Genomic DNA, 17984 nt, shown 5'->3' with positions numbered 1-17984 from the left:
TAAATGAAGAATGAAAAGTAAATAAATATCAACAAACCATTATACATATATTCAATGTTAAACACCCATTAATATAACACCCATTTAAGGTCCACAACTCTAGTATTTAGAGTTAGCTACACATACTAAAATACAAAAGGAAGAGAATATTTAATGCCATAAAGCTTACAAAGTGAAAGATTCTTGAGCCAATAGTTTCCAAAAAAGAGGAATATTAAAGCCTTGTATTGTAGCTTCCAAAATCAGACCATTTACCCCCACAAAACCCCAATAAATCTATTTATAGTGGGTCAAAATTCTGGACAAAAATTGGACAAAAATACCCTTTCCGGTTAAATATGCGACCGTATATCTGTCGCATAGCAGACATGCGATCCGCATTCTTGACATGGCCATCGCATATTTTAACCCTAGTTTCCAGGTCTTCACCGCATTCATGGTGTGCGGTCCGCATTGTAGAAATGCGATCGCAGTTTGCGACGCATTTTCTTCCTTCAGCAACCTTCATGTTTAGTTTGCGGTCCATTCTACGGTTCGCAAACAGATTATGCGATCGCAGACTGGACCACATTTCTGGCGTTGAACTTTGCCCAGAAAACTGTTGTGGTTTGCGATTTCATTGTGCAATATGCGGCTCGCAAGTTGGATTTGTAATAGCATATCCACATTTGTGATGCCTTTTTGCTCTTTTCTTGTATTTTTGTGGCTTTTTGAATTCCTTTCCATGCTCTTAAGTCCTTAAACCTCATACACTGCAAAAAACACTAAAATTACATAAGTATAAAAGGAAATTACATCTAAAACAAGCTAAAATCTAAGCAATTAGTATCAAATGTACCGAAATTCTCTGGCACATCAACACCCCCAACTTAAACTCTTGCTTGTCCTCAAGCAACTAAGACAACACTATTCTATTCTAGACTACATCTATAAGATATGAAACAATAGTGATCATGGACGGTGTTTGTTGTTAGTACTACAAGCATGCATCTTCGATTGTTTTACCCTTCCTGAACCATCAATATATACAAGGAAAACTAATCAACTTGTGAAACTTTAAGCCTCAAACAATGTGACAAAATGCTACCCTCAGCTGAGTGCACTTGCATTTGACTCGAAAACTCAACTTTTGTCTAACCTCACAATTTATGTGCCCTCACTAGAAAGAAAGTCCCAAAATCACACTATTTACACTGCCAACAAAAGGGACGAATTCACAAATACACTCACCCTCAAAAAGAGTTTCAAGTGTTACAACATACCATACCATAGGCTTGCCCTTATTTTAATTCATCGCTTTATTCTAAGAACGCTCGGTTGGCAATCCCATAAGGACTTTTTAAGCTTGTAATGTAGGTTTAGGGAAGGGTCGGATAAGCATTTGGGTACAAGTGACTATACCCTCCTTGAACATTAATCACATTTTTCTTTCTTGTGCTCTTTGCTTCTTTTCAAACCACAAAGCCTTCATTTGCATCAACCTTTCCACCATTTAGCCACCTCAACTACCTCTTTTATTCTCTTCAAGGCTCCTTATGTATAAACACTCACAACTCTTATACTTTTTTTTTTTAACTTGCTTTTGGAGCTTGAGTAGTTTCACATTTTGAGGTACACTTTCCTACGCTCATTGCACAACCTTGCCAATTTTCGGCTTGACACACACCCCCAACTTAGACTTTTAGCCTCATTCTCAATGGTCAAGGAAGGACGAGTTCAAAATAGGGAATTATTTCATAAAAAAGGAAAGGTATGTAATGATGTAGCCAAAGAAAAGGTTAAAGGCTCAAATGGGGTGACTAGTGATACTATCTGTACAATTGGTGGCTTCAAAGGCTAACTGATTTTCCAAAAATCACAAAGACTGCCTAAGATCATTTCTCCAACCAAATGTAATTATTAAAAGCATTGAAAAACCAACCGGGCAAGTTCTAGATGGCAGAAGTAAACACAAGAATTATTTACAAAAAGAACTCACACACATGGCACACGAACTGTTTGGCTTACATAGTTTGAAACCCTCGAGTCAACACTTGGCAACTCAAAGCTTTCATCATATTTGCATGTATAATTCTAGATAGACATAGAGTCACAGAGCGAGCCTCAAGTTCACACAATTGATATCTCTTTTTGTTTTTTTATTAATGGAAGGGTATATGCTATATACACACACACATGCTTGAAATTAAACAAGTACACTAAACCGGTCAACATGCTTCATTTTACTATCCCGGTTCTACTATTACACTCTTGGAAAAGAACCCGGCGAAGAAAAACCAAGGGAAATTGCTAATTGCTAAAGATGGACAACTATCTACTTGTTTTTTTTATATACAAGGATAACACAACTTATGTACGGAAATCACAAAACACCAATATATACAGAATCACGAAATACAAATGAGTACATAAGGTTGCTGGTAGCACAAAAGCATAAAACATGTTCAACAGTTGCCAATGTCACAAAAATATATACCAAGGCTACCTACCACCCCCAACTAAAAAACATGCGTAGACTGCAATGCATAAGAATATAGAATAAAGTTTAGGGGCTCCCTGAGGCGCACTAAGCGCTATGGGAGTCGGAAGCCGGCTGAGTGATGGTGGGGTCACCCTCTAATGCTGAAGTTGGGACCGATGAGATCTCGGCCTAAGGAGTGACTTCCACTGATGGAGGAGGGATCTCTGGCTGGCCCAATACTGGAGCTGGGGCCTGTGAGCTGCTAGCCTCACCCACTGATGGCTGAGTGGCCGATGGATCTACAGGGGCAGCCATATCTACTAGAGAATATTTGATTGCCATCTGAATTTCTGCTTGCTCCTCGTCCACAACTGTAGGAGCAACAATCTGCTTGCCCTTCTCCTGAGGGCCATCATCCTCCGTGGGCCATGAATCCTCCTTATCCTCTCCCTCGTCTGCCTACGCACCCTCGAACTCTGAATAATGTCCGGAATCCTTCTCATAATGAATCTCAATATGTGCAAGGGGAGCTGGAGGCTAAGAAGCCCCGACAGTCGGAGGTGCAATGTCCGTCATCAGAGTAGAGAAGTCAAGGTCCAATCCTGGTGCTGCTGTGTCTGTACCCTGCTCACCTTCCTTGGGTAGGAAGGATGATAGATCGAACTCCAAAGTCTACATCTTGTGGAGCTCGGTATTCATAGTGGAAACTTCCTCCTGGAGCCTAGGAAGGTCACTAACCTCACCCCGCTCTATCTTCTCAACCCTCAACTTAAGTTGTTGCAGGCAATCCCTATAAGTCGTTTGTTGTTGTTGGAATGCGGTTAGTGAGGACTGAATAGGCGTCAAAGCTTGTTTGATGAGTTTGGGCAAATTCTTCAGAGGCTGGTCTACCTTATCATTGGCATGCTGAGCTATAAGACCAAGCCTCGAGATCGTTGGTGGTGCAGCAGAAGGCTGAGTAGTGATGAACTTAGAGGCGGGCTGTGAAGTAGAAGTGGATGCAACTGGAACCTGAGGGGTCACAGGAGTCTAGGAGTCTGAAGGCTCTATATCAACTGGGCCCTGAGTCTGAACCTCTGGGGGCAGCAACAATATCACTAATCCACATGATATCAATGTCCCTCGTCTCCTTCCTTATCATGTCAGTGTGTGGCATGGTAGGGACCTGGACAGCTTTGCAGAGGGCTGTGATCAAACAGGGAAATGGAAGCGAGGTGGCGTGCTGCTTTTCCCAGATCCCTATCTCTTGGAATATAAGAGCTCCCACGTCAATCTTAATACTCGCCATAATATATGCAAGGAGAAGAGCTTTCTCAATGCCTATGTCAGTCTCGTTCGTGGACGGTATCAGTCGAGAGGTAACAAAGCTGAGCCAAAATCGACCCTCTCGTGTGAGATCCTCCTTGTAAATTTTATGCACAGGGTTGATCCAAGCAGGGGTACCCTTTGCTATTACCAAAGCAATCAACTACGCTCATTTTCCCTATTTTCCCATTGGCAGCATACTCAGCTGCGCCTGATCTCCAGCCAGGGAAGTACAACTCATTAATTGTCTCACTGCTGTAGAACACACTCTTCCCCCGAACCAGTACGGTGTCAACAAAAATCCTGTTGCATTTGTGGTGCGCCATCTTGGAGGCTCCATATGATGCATAGAACTCATGGACAAGAGTCTCATTATATTCAACAAGCGGTTCAGTGAAGCACTCCCATTGTCTTGCTTTGATGTTCTCCCATATGTGGGGGTACTACTCTTGTAGCCCGTTCAAACTCAATTGCTTTTCGGCCAGGATTTTCTGTTTGGTGAGCCCTTCTCTATACAGTTCCCTGGACCCATCGACCCCAAATTGGAGTTGGAAGTCATCTCCGTGTTTCCTTCTTGCCTCAACTTGTAGGTAAACTGAGGGAAAGATCTCCTCCTCATCAGACTGGGATGGAAGTGTAGCAGCAGGGTCTGATCGCGGTCGTTTTGCTTGGTGAGTTTGACGACTGGAGGAGGCCCTTTTCTAGGCAAAGGCTAGATGTTTCCTGGGACCCATATTTGCACAAAAGTGAAATGTGAGCAACATGGTAGGCAACAGTGGAAAGAAAACAGAAAAATTTAAGAAAAAGTTGAAAATGCGATAGGTTATGCGGTCACATAACCACTATGTGGACCGTAAACTTGTCACAAACTTGATAGGTCACTTCTGGATCTCAGTCTGCGATAGGTTATGCGATCGCATAACCACTATGTGGACCGCATAACCATCACAGAATTGATTTGCTCCCAAAAACCAAATCACAAAATGCGATCGCAAATTCCACCGCAAAGTTGGAAATGATCGCAAAAATAGCCGCAAAAAGCAAGGTTTTAACTGGGCATTCTGTTTCAGTCTTCGGTGACTTTGCGGTCCGCATATCAATTATGTGATCGCAAATGTTGCCGCATTTGATCATCTTCCTTAGCCAACTAGGGTTTAATTATGCGGCAGAAATGCAGACCGCATTTCGATTATGCGAACCGCAAACTCCATCGTCCCCAAGAGTTAATTCTACCCTCAACAATGGCGGTCCTAATTCTTACTACCCAACACCCCAAATGTGTTTCCTACCCAAAAGACTATCACAATATGGGCAGACATTTACTTACAAAACACAATCAAGATAAAGGAAGAAAATAGAAAAGAGACACAGGGGAAACAAAGGCGAAATTGAAAAATAAAAATCGGGGCAAGGAAACATACCAGTGAAGATGAATAAGAATACTAATGAGATGAATTCTCAAGTGTTTTCGTCCTTTGTTAGATGACACTAGCCGTTTTGCCCTTGTTTCGTTCTTTGTTTCTATATTTCTTTTTGTTTTGTTTTGAATGTGCGAGAGCTGAAGGGATGCGAAGATATACCTGACTGATTTGCGGTGGGTAAGTCACCGCATAACACACTATGCGACCGCATAAGTTTTATGTGGTGGATTCAAGTGACTTGCTGAAGGGCCAAAAATGCGGTGCACTATGCGATCGCAAAGTGAAAATGCGGTCCGCAAAGTGCACCAACTCGTCGCATATTTACCACCAAATTAACCAAACACACTGTGTTGTTTTGCGACCAGAATACGGTCTGCATAGTGAAAATACGACCGCATATGTGTAGCAAACTACCCAAGGTGATTTTTTCTTCCCTTTTTCATGCAATCTTACCCCGTGTCATGATCTTTTGAATCCCCTGCACTCTAACACACACTTTAAATTGCTCAATTAAATTTATCTAACAAAGAATTAAAAACTCAAAGACCAAAAAGGGTGTTACCACACATGGGTTGCCTCCCATGAAGCGCTTGATTTAACGTCGCTGCATGACGAAGTTGGCGTTCTTTTGGATTCACTCATTGATCGGGCACGGACCATCTTTGAGAGCCAGCTGCTCCACTAAATGTTTTTCTCCATCTGTGCCCAAGTAGTGCTTGACTCGCTGGCCATTCAATTTGAAGGTTCGGATCCCATCCTCCGATTCTAGTTCCATAGCTCCAAAAAGAGAGACATTTACCACTTTGAACGGACCGGACCATTTTGATTTGAGCTTGCCCGGAAACAATTTGAGCCTTGAGTTAAAGAGCAAAACCAAGTCACCCAACTTGAACTCCCTCTTTAAAATCTTTTTGTCATGGATGAACTTTATCCTTTCTTTATACACAACTGCACTTTCATATGCATGGAAATAGAATTCCTCCATTTCATTGAGTTGTGTTAACCTCAAATTCGCAGCTTCAACCCACTCCAAGTTCAACCTCTTCAGAGCCCACATGGCTTTGTGTTCCAGTTCTACGGGTAGATGATAAGCTTTGCCGAAGATAACCGATAAGGAGAAGTGCCAATAGGAATTTTGTATGCCATGCGGTATGCCCATAACGCGTCATCTAGCTTTCTTGACCAATCGGTCCTATTTGCATTGACGATCTTTGCTAGAATGCTCTTTATCTCTCGGTTGGAAACTTCAACTTGACCACTAGATTGGGGATGATAAGGTGTGGCCACCTTGTTCTTGATTCCATACTTCTCTAGTAGCCCCGTGAAAGCCTTGTTACAGAAATGAGACCCACCATCACTAAGAATGGCCCTAGGAGTGCCAAGCCGAGTGAATATGTTTTTCTTCAAGAATGTGGTCACACTTCTTGCCTCGTTGTTTGGTAAGGCAATTGCTTCAACCCATTTGGAAACGTAGTCCATAGCTACCAAGATATATTTCATCCTACAAGAGCTCACAAAGGAACCCATAAAATCAATTCCCCACACGTCGAAGATTTCTATCTCCATCACAAAGTGCATTGGCATTTCATGCCACTTGGAGATTGATCCTTGCCTTTGGCATTGGTCACAAGCCTTGACCATTTGATTGGCATCATGATAGATTGGCGGCCAATAGTAACCATATTCAAGTACCTTAGCCGCTGTTCGATTTCCCCCATGATGAACCCCTACCGGTGAGTCGTGGCATGCCTTTAGAATTGGCATAATCTCTTTTTCTGGAACACACCTTCTGATGATGTTGTCAGCACAAACACGGAACAAGAATGGTTCTTCCCAATAGTATTGGCAACAATCTGTCAAAAACTTCTTCTTTTGATAGGATTCCAATCCATCCGGAATAAGGTCACTAACCAAGTAGTTGGCAATATCGGCATGCCAAGGAGCAAAAGTGCTAGAAATTTCCAATATGTGTTCATCCTGGAATGCATCGTTGATCTCAAGATCTCCCTTTGGCCTCCCTGCCTCTTCAAGCCTTGATAAATGATCCGCTACTTAATTTTGAGTTCCCTTACGATCCTTGACCTCGAAGTCAAATTTTTACAACAACAAGACCCATCGAATCAACCGAGGCTTTGCATACTTCTTTGCTATAAGATAGCGAAGAGCAACATGATATGTGTACACTATCACCTTAGATCCCAACAATTAAGCCCGGAACTTCTCAAAGCCATAAACAATGGCAAGAAGTTCTTGCGCAGTCACTGTGTAATTCATTTGCGCTCCATTGAGTGTCTTGCTTGCATAATAGACCGGGTGGAGAACCTTGTTGTGATGTTGGCCAAGCATTGCTCCAATGGATACACCACTGGTGTCACACATGAGCTCGAAAGGGAGAGACCAATCGAGTGTGACAATAATATGTGCCGTGGTGAGCCTTTGTTTCAATTACTCAAAGGCTTTGAGGCATTTCCCGTCAAACATAAATTTGGCATCTTTCTCAAGGAGTTTGCATATAAGATTTGCAATCTTGGAAAAATCCTTGATGAAGTGCCTATAGAATCTGGCATGCCCTAAGAAACTTCGAACACCTTTAACGGAAATAGGTGGAGGAAGCTTGGAAATAATCTCGATCTCAGTCCAGTCAACCTCGATGCCATGTTTTGAGATTTTATGCCCCAATACAATGCCTTCATCCACCATGAAATGGCATTTCTCCCAGTTGAGCATAAGGTTGGTCTCCTCATATCTCTTAAGCACTTGTATAAGATTGTTAAGACAATGCTCAAAAGAGTCACCTACCATCAAGAAGTCATCCATGAAAACCTCTAGAAAATCCTCCACCATGTCGGAGAAAATGGACATCATGCATCTTTGAAAAGTAGCCGGAGCATTGCACAAACCAAATGGCATCTGGCTAAAGGCAAAAGTTCCATAGGGGCAAGTGAATGTCGTCTTCTCTTGATCCTCCAATGCGATGTTAATTTGGTTGTAGCCGAAATATCCATCAAGGAAACAATAGAATGACCTTCCTGCTAGCCGATCAAGCATTTGATCAATAAAAGGCATAGGGAAATGGTCTTTGCATGTGGCACTGTTGAGCTTCCGATAATCCATACACATCCTCCAACCGGTCACCTTTCTTGTTGGGATGAGCTCATTTTTATCATTTTCAATTTCAGTCATGCCTCCCTTTTTTGGCACACATTGCACCGAGCTCACTCAATGAACTATCGACAATAGGGTAGACTACCCCGGCATCCAACCATTTGATGATTTCTTTCTTTACCACCTCTTGCATTGACGGGTTCAACCATCGTTGATGTTCCACACTTGGTTTCGTCTCACTCTTCAATTGGATCTTGTGTTTGCAAATTCCCGCGGGAATCCCTCGAATGTCCGCAATTGTCTATCCAATGGCTTGCCTGTGATCCTTCAAGACTTCCAACAATTATTATACCCGCACATCATTCAACAAAGAAGAAACAATTACCGGTAAAGTATCATTTGAGCCAAGAAATTTATACCTCAAGTGTGGTGAAAGTGGTTTGAGCTCTAGTTGCAGTGGTTCGATAATAGAAGGCTTTGCGGGAGGAGTGTCTCTATTCTCCAAGCCGAGAGAGAGCTTTGCCGGAGCATAAGTGTAGGACCCAAGCCCCTCCAATGCATTTACCGATTCCATATACCCCTCCATATCTTCACCCTTAAAGTTCACCAAAATAGCCGCCAATGCCTCACCGAGGCACTGTTCTTCCATTTTCATTTCAACCGCATCCTCTACTTCATCAAGAACATCAATCACCGAGATGCTTTCATACTCATGCAGTAGTTTCATACCCTTGCTTGCTTGGAATGTAACCTGTTCATCATTCACACAGAATTTGATCTCATTCCGTTCCGAATCCATTAGTGCTCTTCCAGTGGCAAGGAATGGTCTCCCCAAAATGATAGGGATCTCTTTGTTAACCGCACAATCAAGGATTACGAAATCAGTGGGTAAATGAAATTTTCCTACCTTCACAAGTACATCATTAACAATCCCCACCGGTTGTTTGATGGAACGATCGGCCATTTGCAATCTTATACTTGTGGGCCTTGGCATACCTAACCCTACTATCTTGTAAATGGCAATAGGCATCAAGTTGATGTTATCCCCATTATCACAAAGGGCTCTTGCAAAATCACGTGCCCCAATGGTACAAGGAATGGTGAAAGCTCCCAGGTCTTCTTTCTTTTGAACGATGGATGTTGCAATGATAGAACTAACCCGGTGAGTCACATTCACCACTTCATTTTTGGTGGTTCTCTTTTTGGTAATCAAGTCTTTCAAATATTTAGCAAAACCCGGCATCTCTTGAAATGCTTCCACAAATGGAATATTCACCGATAATTGCTTGAGAATGTCGTAGAACTTTTCGAGTTTGCGATCATCAACCTTCCTAGCGAGTCTTTGAGGGAATGGAGGAGGAGGTCTAGGATAAGGTGGAAGAGTTTTTGGTGTCTCTTTTACCTTTTCCTTTACCTCTACCCGGTTCTCTTTTTGCACTTGCAACTCTTCCCGAATCTTCTCAACTTCGACAACACTTGGCTCTTCAACCTCAACCCCTTGTTCAGACTCTTCTACTTCAACCACTTGTTCACCCTCTCCTTGTAGTATCTTCTCACTCCGTGTAGTAATCGCCATGACATGAGAAGTTGGGCCACTCCCACTACCCCTTGGGTTCGCAATTGTGTCACCAGGGAGTGTTCCATTTTGCTTTGGATTTTTTTCCCTAGAGAGGTCTCTCATTTGCATCTCCAATTTTTGAATGGATGCGGTATGAGAGCCAACAAACTCGGTCATGTTCCTCATAGAAATGTCGGATTTTTCTTGATTTTGCAATACCCGTTAAAGCATACCTTCCAACTTAGACTCACTTGAGGAACCTTGATTTGAATATTGACCCTTTGGAGGAATATAAGGGTTTGAACTCCGGTTTCAGAAGTTGTTGTTATTGTTCCAATTTCCTTGGTTTGATCCACCTTGGTCATTTTGCCATTGTTGGTGGCCTTGCCCTTGAGGATTTGGCCTCCATTGATTTTGTTGTCCTTGACCTTGGTATTGTTTTTTTGCTACCCTCCTTGAGGGTTGTTGATGTAGTTTGCTTCCTCAAAATCTTCATTTGGTATAGCTTGCACACCCTCCACCACATTCACCTTTTTTGTTTAACTTTTCGTGAACATTTTTGTCAACACATTGACATTTGTGGCAAGCGCTGCGATTACTTGATCTCTCTCTTGATTCTCCTTAATTAGGTTGGTCAAGGAGGGAGAACCATATGCAATTCCACCTGTGGTATCCTCGGAGTGCCAAGCTTGATTATGTTGTGCCATTTTGTCAAGGATCTGAGTGACCCTTGTGAATGTCTTGTCCATAAAAGATCCGTCAGCTGAATTCTTGGCTATAGATTGGTTCATCGGATGTAAGCTCATGTAGAAATTTTCCAACAAGATGGAATCTGGAAAATCATGATTGGGAGACCTAACCAAATATAATTTGAACCGATCCCATGCCTCATGTAGATGTTCTCCTGGTACTTGTTTGAAAAAGAAGATTTTATCCCGGAGCTCAGATTTCTTACTTTGCAGGAACCATTTAGCTAAGATTGCTCAGGCAAGTTCGGGCCAAGAATAAATGGAGTTTGGTGGCAGATTTTGAAGCCATTTCCTTGCGTCCCCAGCTAGTGAGTACTTGAAACACCTCAACCTTAAGGCATCCGCAGTGACATTATTTTGCTTGTGCATCGCACACACACCCAAGAAGTTTCTAAGATGTTGTGTCGGATCATCGTCAGTGGAATTCCTAAAAAATCCCTCCACTTTGAGCATAAGGATTAAACCATGTTCCACCTTGAAAGTTGCAGCGCCAACGACCGGAGGTACAATAGCATTTGTATCCTCAATGTACTCCTCTATGCCCGCAAAAGGATTTTTTTCTTCCATTTCCGCCTCCATTTCTTCTTCATATTCGGACATGTCTTCCTATCAACACCAAGCAAAACAAGCAAAGTGTGATGGAATAGAATAAGACATAAAGTAAAGCACACACTAATTAGTAATTTCAAAACTGTATTCCCCGATACCGACGCCAAAATTTGATACGCTCAAATTACACTTTAATAAATGGTGTAAGGCAGTCAGTGTCAAATATAATAACCCAACGAGGTTGGGGTCGAATCCCACATGGAATAGGTGTGAAAAGGTTACTCAAATAGTGTGTTACTTGACTAAAGTCATAATTCTATCCGGTTAATGGTAACAAGAGTATGAATTGAGTTTGGTTTGAAGAAATAACTAATTGTGATATTGAGAATGTAGATAGTTCGATTAAAGAAACCAAGGTTGTGTCCCCATTAATAAAGTGTAATGTGATCGGTGTTAATATGATATATTTCTAATGGAAGGTTCTTTTGATATGCAAATGATTTCTAAATGACTACCCAATATCTTCCAATAGTTGGGTAATATTTCCTCTTTACAATTTTTCCAAATATAAAAGAGTTGCAATTAAGAGTAATCAATATATGCCAAATAAAATCCACTTATTCCTAAGCGATTCTATTAAACAAGGTTTAAAGCCTTGAGTCTTTGATATTTACTTCTACCAAATTCCAACCCACTTTCCCAAGAAAAGTAAGAATTTAATGGCACTTGTTAATATTTGCAACTACCAACAATAGATGAAGAATGAAAAGTAAATAAATATCAACCAACCATTATACATATATTTAATGTTAAACATCCATTAACATAACACCCATTTAAGGTCCACAATCTTAGTATTTAGAGTTAGCTACACATACTAAAATACAAAAGGAATAGAATATTTAATGCCATAAAGCTTACAAAGTGAAAGATACTTGAGCCAAAAGCTTCCAAAAGAGAGGAATATTAAAGCCTTGTATTGTAGCTCCCAAAATCAGACCAGGTACCCCCCACAAAATCCCAATAAATCTATTTATAGTGGGTCAAAATTCGGGACAAAAATACCCTTTCCGGTTAAATATGCGACCGCATATCTGTCGCATAACAGACATGCGATCTGCATTCTTGACATGGCCATTGCATATTTCAACCCTAGTTTCCAGGCCTTCACCACATTCATGGTTTGCGATCCGCATTGTAGAATTGCGATTGCAGTTTGCGTCGCATTTTCTTCCTTCAGCAACCTTCATGTTTAGTTTGCGGTCCATTCTGCGGCTCACAAACATATTATGCGATCGTAGACTGGACCGCATTTCTGGCGTTGAATTTTGCCCAGAAAACTGTTGTGGTTTGTGATTTCATTGTGCAATATGCGGCTCGCATGTTGGCTTTGCGATATCATATCCACATTTGCGATGCCTTTTTGCTATTTTCTTGTCTTTTTGTGGCTTTTTGAATTCCTTTCCATGCTCTTAAGTTCTTAAACCTCATACACTGCAAAACACTAAAATTACATAAGTATAAAAGGAAATTGCATCTAAAACAAGCTAAAATATAAGCAATTAGTATTAAATATGCCAAAATTCTCTGGCACATCACCCCCGCCTCAGCGGCCTTCTGACCAATAACTCGTGGAGCATTAACACTCCGTCTTGCCATTTGTACCATAGGCGGTCATCATCATCATTATCTTCACGAAGTGTGGCCGCAGCAGCCGAAGTCAAGATCGTGGCATCAATCTTAGGCTTGCGGACCTTGGTTTTTGTTGATTTTGGGGACTCGGCCGATGCCTCCTTCTTTCTCTTCTTACCCTTGTCGGGTTTCGAGGTTTGTTCTTCCCAGGAGGAGGCGACCTCATCAACACACCATCTCCGAGGCCTACACATGCATGATGAATTAAAATTACCACCACAAAGAATACTTATATGAAATTTGGCAACAACAACAAGAAGAGCTTACCATGGTTCTTAGCTTGCCATCGCGTCTTGGACAAATCACGCCAAATGCGCTCACCATATGGAAAAACAGAGTCTAAACTTCTGATCCACCACGGAAGGTCCTGGACCGCACCGGGGAACCAAGCGGTGGCTGCATAATCAAAAGAAAATCAATTCAGAAGAAGGAGAAGGGACAGTAAAATGTTCTCGATGTAATAACACTTACGCTTCATGTTCCATTCCTCTGGGAATGGCATCCTATCGGCAGGGATGGTGTCTAAGGTTCTCACTCTAACAAACCAGCTCATCCACCTTAGGTCTTTGTCCTCATCGGTGTTAGCAAAGAATGTCTTGGCAGACCGATGGTGAAGCTTGATTAAACCTCATCGAAAGAAACGGGGGCTGTACAATCTGATCAAATGTTTGAGGATGAAGGTTGTCCCCTCGACCCTATTGGAAAAATATCTGAGCATATAAAAAATCCTCCAGAAAGAAGGATAGATATGACCGAGTGTAACTCGGTACTGATGGCAAAAGTCCAGAATCACCGGATCTACCAGTGGACAAGATGAATCTACTGGGCCTAGGGTGAAAGGGTATGTGTATACACTAAGGAAGCTAGGTTTGTGTATTACTATGCTTTCCTCAGCCGTGGGGATCTCTACTCTTAATGCCTCCCCCATCGATAGTCTACCTTTAATCTTTTCATATCGTTCACCACACTGATGTACCAAGACATGGGCTCACATCGGCCCGGTGTAGAAAGTGGGTTTTCGATGGTAAAATCGGAGATCGTATCGAAGTGGCCAGCGATACATTGCTCAATACTTGGGGGAGTTTTTGGTTTGCCCTTGGATGGGCATGATGAAGAAGCTGTACCCTCTTTTTGAGGTACCGTTTTTGAAGTTTTGGCCATGATTATAACTTGATTTCAAAGAAAAAAGATGAAGAAATGAGCACAAAAAGAAGTTGAAGGCGGAAATTTGTGAACTTGGCCCTAAAGACTTGAATATGTTGTAAAAGTGTGAATGACAAGATAAATTGAAGTATATATAGAATCCATTTAGGCAGTGTTTGGGAAGCAGAAGAGTCGAGTCAATGGCGGTTTGCAGGCTTCTCGATAATCGTGTTGATAGCGACCTCTGCGAAACCTTTGAGTTATGGTATTTAATGCTCTAATGGGCTGACATCATAATGGGAGTATCGAGGAGGCAAAGATTCAAGACCGTTTCTTATCATTTCAGTCTAAGAAACGTGGGGACTATCTGTATACGGCTAAAATCAGAGAGACTGATTTCATGATCGTTATGACATTCTGCGGCTCATCTTCAGAAGGCCCGAGGCACAACTCGAGGTTTGACCACGAGGGTTCTTAATGCCTAACCTTGGGGCAACGTAAATCGATGACTATCTTGGATAAGCAGGAAGTTCCCAAGGCGCGTGCTCAAAGCTGACAACGCCCGCAAACATAATATAAGTCTGTACCGTGATATTAAATAGCTGTACCAGCTGTGTATCTTTGTAATAAATACATGTGTACTATTTTGGGATTCCCCCTCCTATATAAAGGGGACCCTTATTATTTTTCTCACACATGATATTCAATACAAGAACATTCTCTGCTCTTTAATTTAAACATTCTCCATTGTCTCTACTTTGATTTATTGCGTTTCATTGATTGTTCATTATTGATCATAAAGATCCATCATCAAGGCTCTCTGAACTGTTAGTCCTTTTCAGCCCCAGTCTAGCGTATAGCTCGACCTCGAGGCCTAGCGTAGGCTAGCTCGAGGCCCCAATTCCCTGCCATTCGGTTTGAATAACATATTATCTTCAAGCTCTTATCTCTTTTTCTCAGCTCACACTTAACATCTATTGCTTAATATCTGGTACTAAAATAGATCACGTATTTTTAGAACCACAAATTAAATCTAAATGTAATTACCATTTTCAAGGTAAACAACAGTGTAATTTGTAAGACAAAATAAACAATTTGAGTAGTATCATAGTAAAATGTGTAATTTTAAAAAAAGTATTATTTTTTAGTATGTAGTGATTCTTGGACTATTTACTCGGGACTACAAATATAAAGTTTCTCATTATAGTGGATTACTTTGCTCATCTTGAGATCACCTTCCACGTACTCATTCGGACCATTGTCCTTTAATTTTAAACCTTACTAAAGTCATTCCAAAGTTTGCACCTCTATTTCGTTTTGAAACTATGTGGTTAAACCACCCAACATTCGCCTCTGTAGTTTCTGCCAATTGGCATGATTTTTCGCCATATCATGATGCTTTAGAAAACTTCACTGCCCATGCCAAACATTGGAATGTCAACGCCTTTGGTAATATCTTTTACAAAAAAAAAAAAGACAACCTTAGCTCGCATACATGGTCTTCAAAATATGGATCCTAATAGAAAAAATAGCTTCCACTATAATTTGGAAAATTGCCTTATAATGAATTTTAATAAAATCCTCAAATATGAAGAGGATTTTTGGAAGCTTAAATCTCGCGTCCAATGGCTCAATGACGGTGATATTAATACAAAATTTTTTCACCTCACCACTATACAACGTCAAAGGCGAAACGGTATTTTTGGCCTCCTAGATTCCGTGGGAAATTGGACATTTGATCTTCATCAAATTAAGTCCACTATCCTTTCCTATTTCAAGGAACTTTTTACTACTGGTCTAACACATTCCTCATACCTCAACGCTCATCCTAGCCCCAATTCCCTCTCAGACATCGATCACGCTTTATTGACAAAGCCACTGTCTAACGCTGAAGTATATAGAGCCATTCATTCTTTTAAACCATTAAAGGCACCCTGACCCGATGGGATTCATCCAATATTTCTCCAAAAATACTGGCCCAACACCAAATCTGCCATTATTAACATTTGTAGAGACGCTTTTACTAACTTCTCAATTCCGTCTAGTATTAATAAAACTTATGTTAGACTCATCCCAAAAGTTAAGAACCCTCAAAATATCTCCCAATACCGACCCATAGGACTTTGTAACACAACATAAAATAATAACAAAGATTATTATTAATAGACTTCGCCCCTATCTACCTACCCTTATTCACCCCAACCAATGCAGCTTTGTCTCGGGGAGAAGAGCTGTTGATAATGCTATTGCCGTTCAAGAAGTATTAGACTCTCTCCGCAAAACCACTAGTCAAACGGGTAAAATGATACTTAAAATAGATCTTGAAAAGGCTTTTGATCATCTGGAGTGGTCCTTCATTCGATACTCCTTACAACGTCTCAATATCCCCACTCAACTTATTTCCCTAATCATGTCATGCGTAACTTCTTCTTCCATTTTTATACTCATAAACGGTCAACCGACCCAATTCTTCCAACCCTCAAGGGGCATACATTAGGGAGATCCATTATCTTCTCATCTATTTATTATATGTATAGATACTCTCTCCCAGTTTATCGATGATGCCATACTCACCCACCAGTGGGACCCTATAAAAATTGGGAGAGTTAGACCTACGTTGTCACACCTACTTTTTGCTGATGATATTGTTCTATTTGCTAAGGCAAATCAAAACAATGCTGCCACCATTATAAATGCACTACTAGAAATTCGGGAAAAGCGACCGCAAAAAGCGACCAGAGTTGGTCGTTATTGGGCTAACAAGCGACCAAAAGGCGACCAAAAGGGCCTGGTAGCTATATTGATGGTCCCTTTTAATTAGGGACCAAAGTTGGTCGCTAATTAGCGACCAACTTTGGTCTCTAAGCTAAATGGACCAATTTTTCCAGATATTGACTATAGAGATCAACTTTGGTCGCTTTATTAATTTAATAATATAAATTTGGCGACCAAAGTTGGTCTCTAAATATAAAATACGTTATTTATTTATTTATTATTAATCATTAAAAAGCGACCAACTTTGGTCTCTAATCCAAATATTATATTTTAAAATCTGGAAACTAGAGACCAATGTTGGTCGCTTTTTTATTCAATTATTTATTTATTTTATTAAACTAGCGACCAACTTTGGTCCCTAAATACATGAATTTAATTTATTTTTTAAATATTAGCGACCAACTTTGGTCGCTATATCACCAGAAATTTTATTTTTTTAATGAAATAGCGACCAAGTTTGGTCGCTTTTTGTAGAAATCTGGGTAAATAGCGACCAACGTTGGTCGCTATTCTCCAGAAAATTATTTTTTTAACATGAAAAGCGACCAAATAGAGACCAACTTTGGTCGCTTTTCTGTGTATTATTTTGGCAGAAACTGCCTGTTTTGGCAGCTACACCACTTGCCAGTCATACCAAAACCCTAACAAGCAACAACAACAACAATTCAAACAACAATTCCAATAACAATACCAAACAACAACCCAAAAACAACAACAACAACACAAAAACAACATTAAAAGCTACATTAAAACCAATAAAGTGTAAATTTCAATAGAACTACCAAACTAAGTTAACTCTTATTACAACCCAATGGAAAACAAATTGTATTTGTCTAGTTCAAATTGTCTAAAATTCATTCATTGTTTGGTACATCATTATCATCACCGTCTGATGAAGTTTCATCATCACCACGGTATTGAGAATGGTCTACTTATCGATGATGGGAAGAATGATCACGGGGAGGATGGGAGGAATGGCCACTTGGAGGACGGGACAAACGAGCACGGGGGCGGGCAGCCTCTGGCAATGATGGCTGAGATCGGGGAATCGAAAAAGATCCAGCTAGTAGATTTTTGATCTGCTCTTGCATACTCTGGCATTGAGCGACCACGCCAATATACTGAGCATCTCTAAGCTTTTCTCTTTCCTTGGACGCTTCTAGCTCGGATGTGAGCTTTATCACAGTCTCCTGCATAGTGGAGAGGCTCTCCCCATCAAGTTGCTC

General features: G+C 41.0%; 2 protein-coding genes across 2 annotated transcripts; both read right to left on the bottom strand.

Annotated features, from left to right (window-relative positions):
- Positions 1-5821: 5821 nt before the first annotated feature.
- On the bottom strand, positions 5822-6244 carry LOC138877593 (uncharacterized). The gene has a single exon (XM_070157216.1). The coding sequence runs from the start codon at positions 6242-6244 to the stop codon at positions 5822-5824; it is 423 nt and encodes a 140-aa protein (XP_070013317.1).
- A 2394-nt stretch (positions 6245-8638) lies between these two features.
- On the bottom strand, positions 8639-10027 carry LOC138877592 (uncharacterized). Its single transcript, XM_070157215.1, has 2 exons — positions 9695-10027; positions 8639-9490 (listed from the first exon to the last, which is right to left on the bottom strand). The coding sequence occupies exons 1-2, from the start codon at positions 10025-10027 to the stop codon at positions 8639-8641; spliced, it is 1185 nt and encodes a 394-aa protein (XP_070013316.1).
- Between the last annotated feature and the right edge of the window lie 7957 nt (positions 10028-17984).

Source organism: Nicotiana sylvestris, chromosome 9 (genome assembly GCF_000393655.2).
Source record: "Nicotiana sylvestris chromosome 9, ASM39365v2, whole genome shotgun sequence".
Taxonomy (NCBI): Eukaryota; Viridiplantae; Streptophyta; class Magnoliopsida; order Solanales; family Solanaceae; genus Nicotiana; species Nicotiana sylvestris.
Note: the sequence above shows the minus strand (reverse complement) of the source record. Positions and strands in the feature narration are given on the sequence as shown.

What these genes read in the sequence shown, in the direction of transcription:
- LOC138877592 (XM_070157215.1), bottom strand. Translation starts at nt 10,027, where the DNA reads ATGACCGAGTTTGTTGGCTCTCATACCGCATCCATTCAAAAATTGGAG. An exon ending in GGGTAGAGGTAAAGGAAAAG is followed by an intron (nt 9,491 to 9,694) that starts GTAAAAGAGACA and finishes ATTACCAAAAAG; the next exon opens with AGAACCACCAAAAATGAAGT.
- LOC138877593 (XM_070157216.1), bottom strand. Translation starts at nt 6,244, where the DNA reads ATGTGGGCTCTGAAGAGGTTGAACTTGGAGTGGGTTGAAGCTGCGAAT.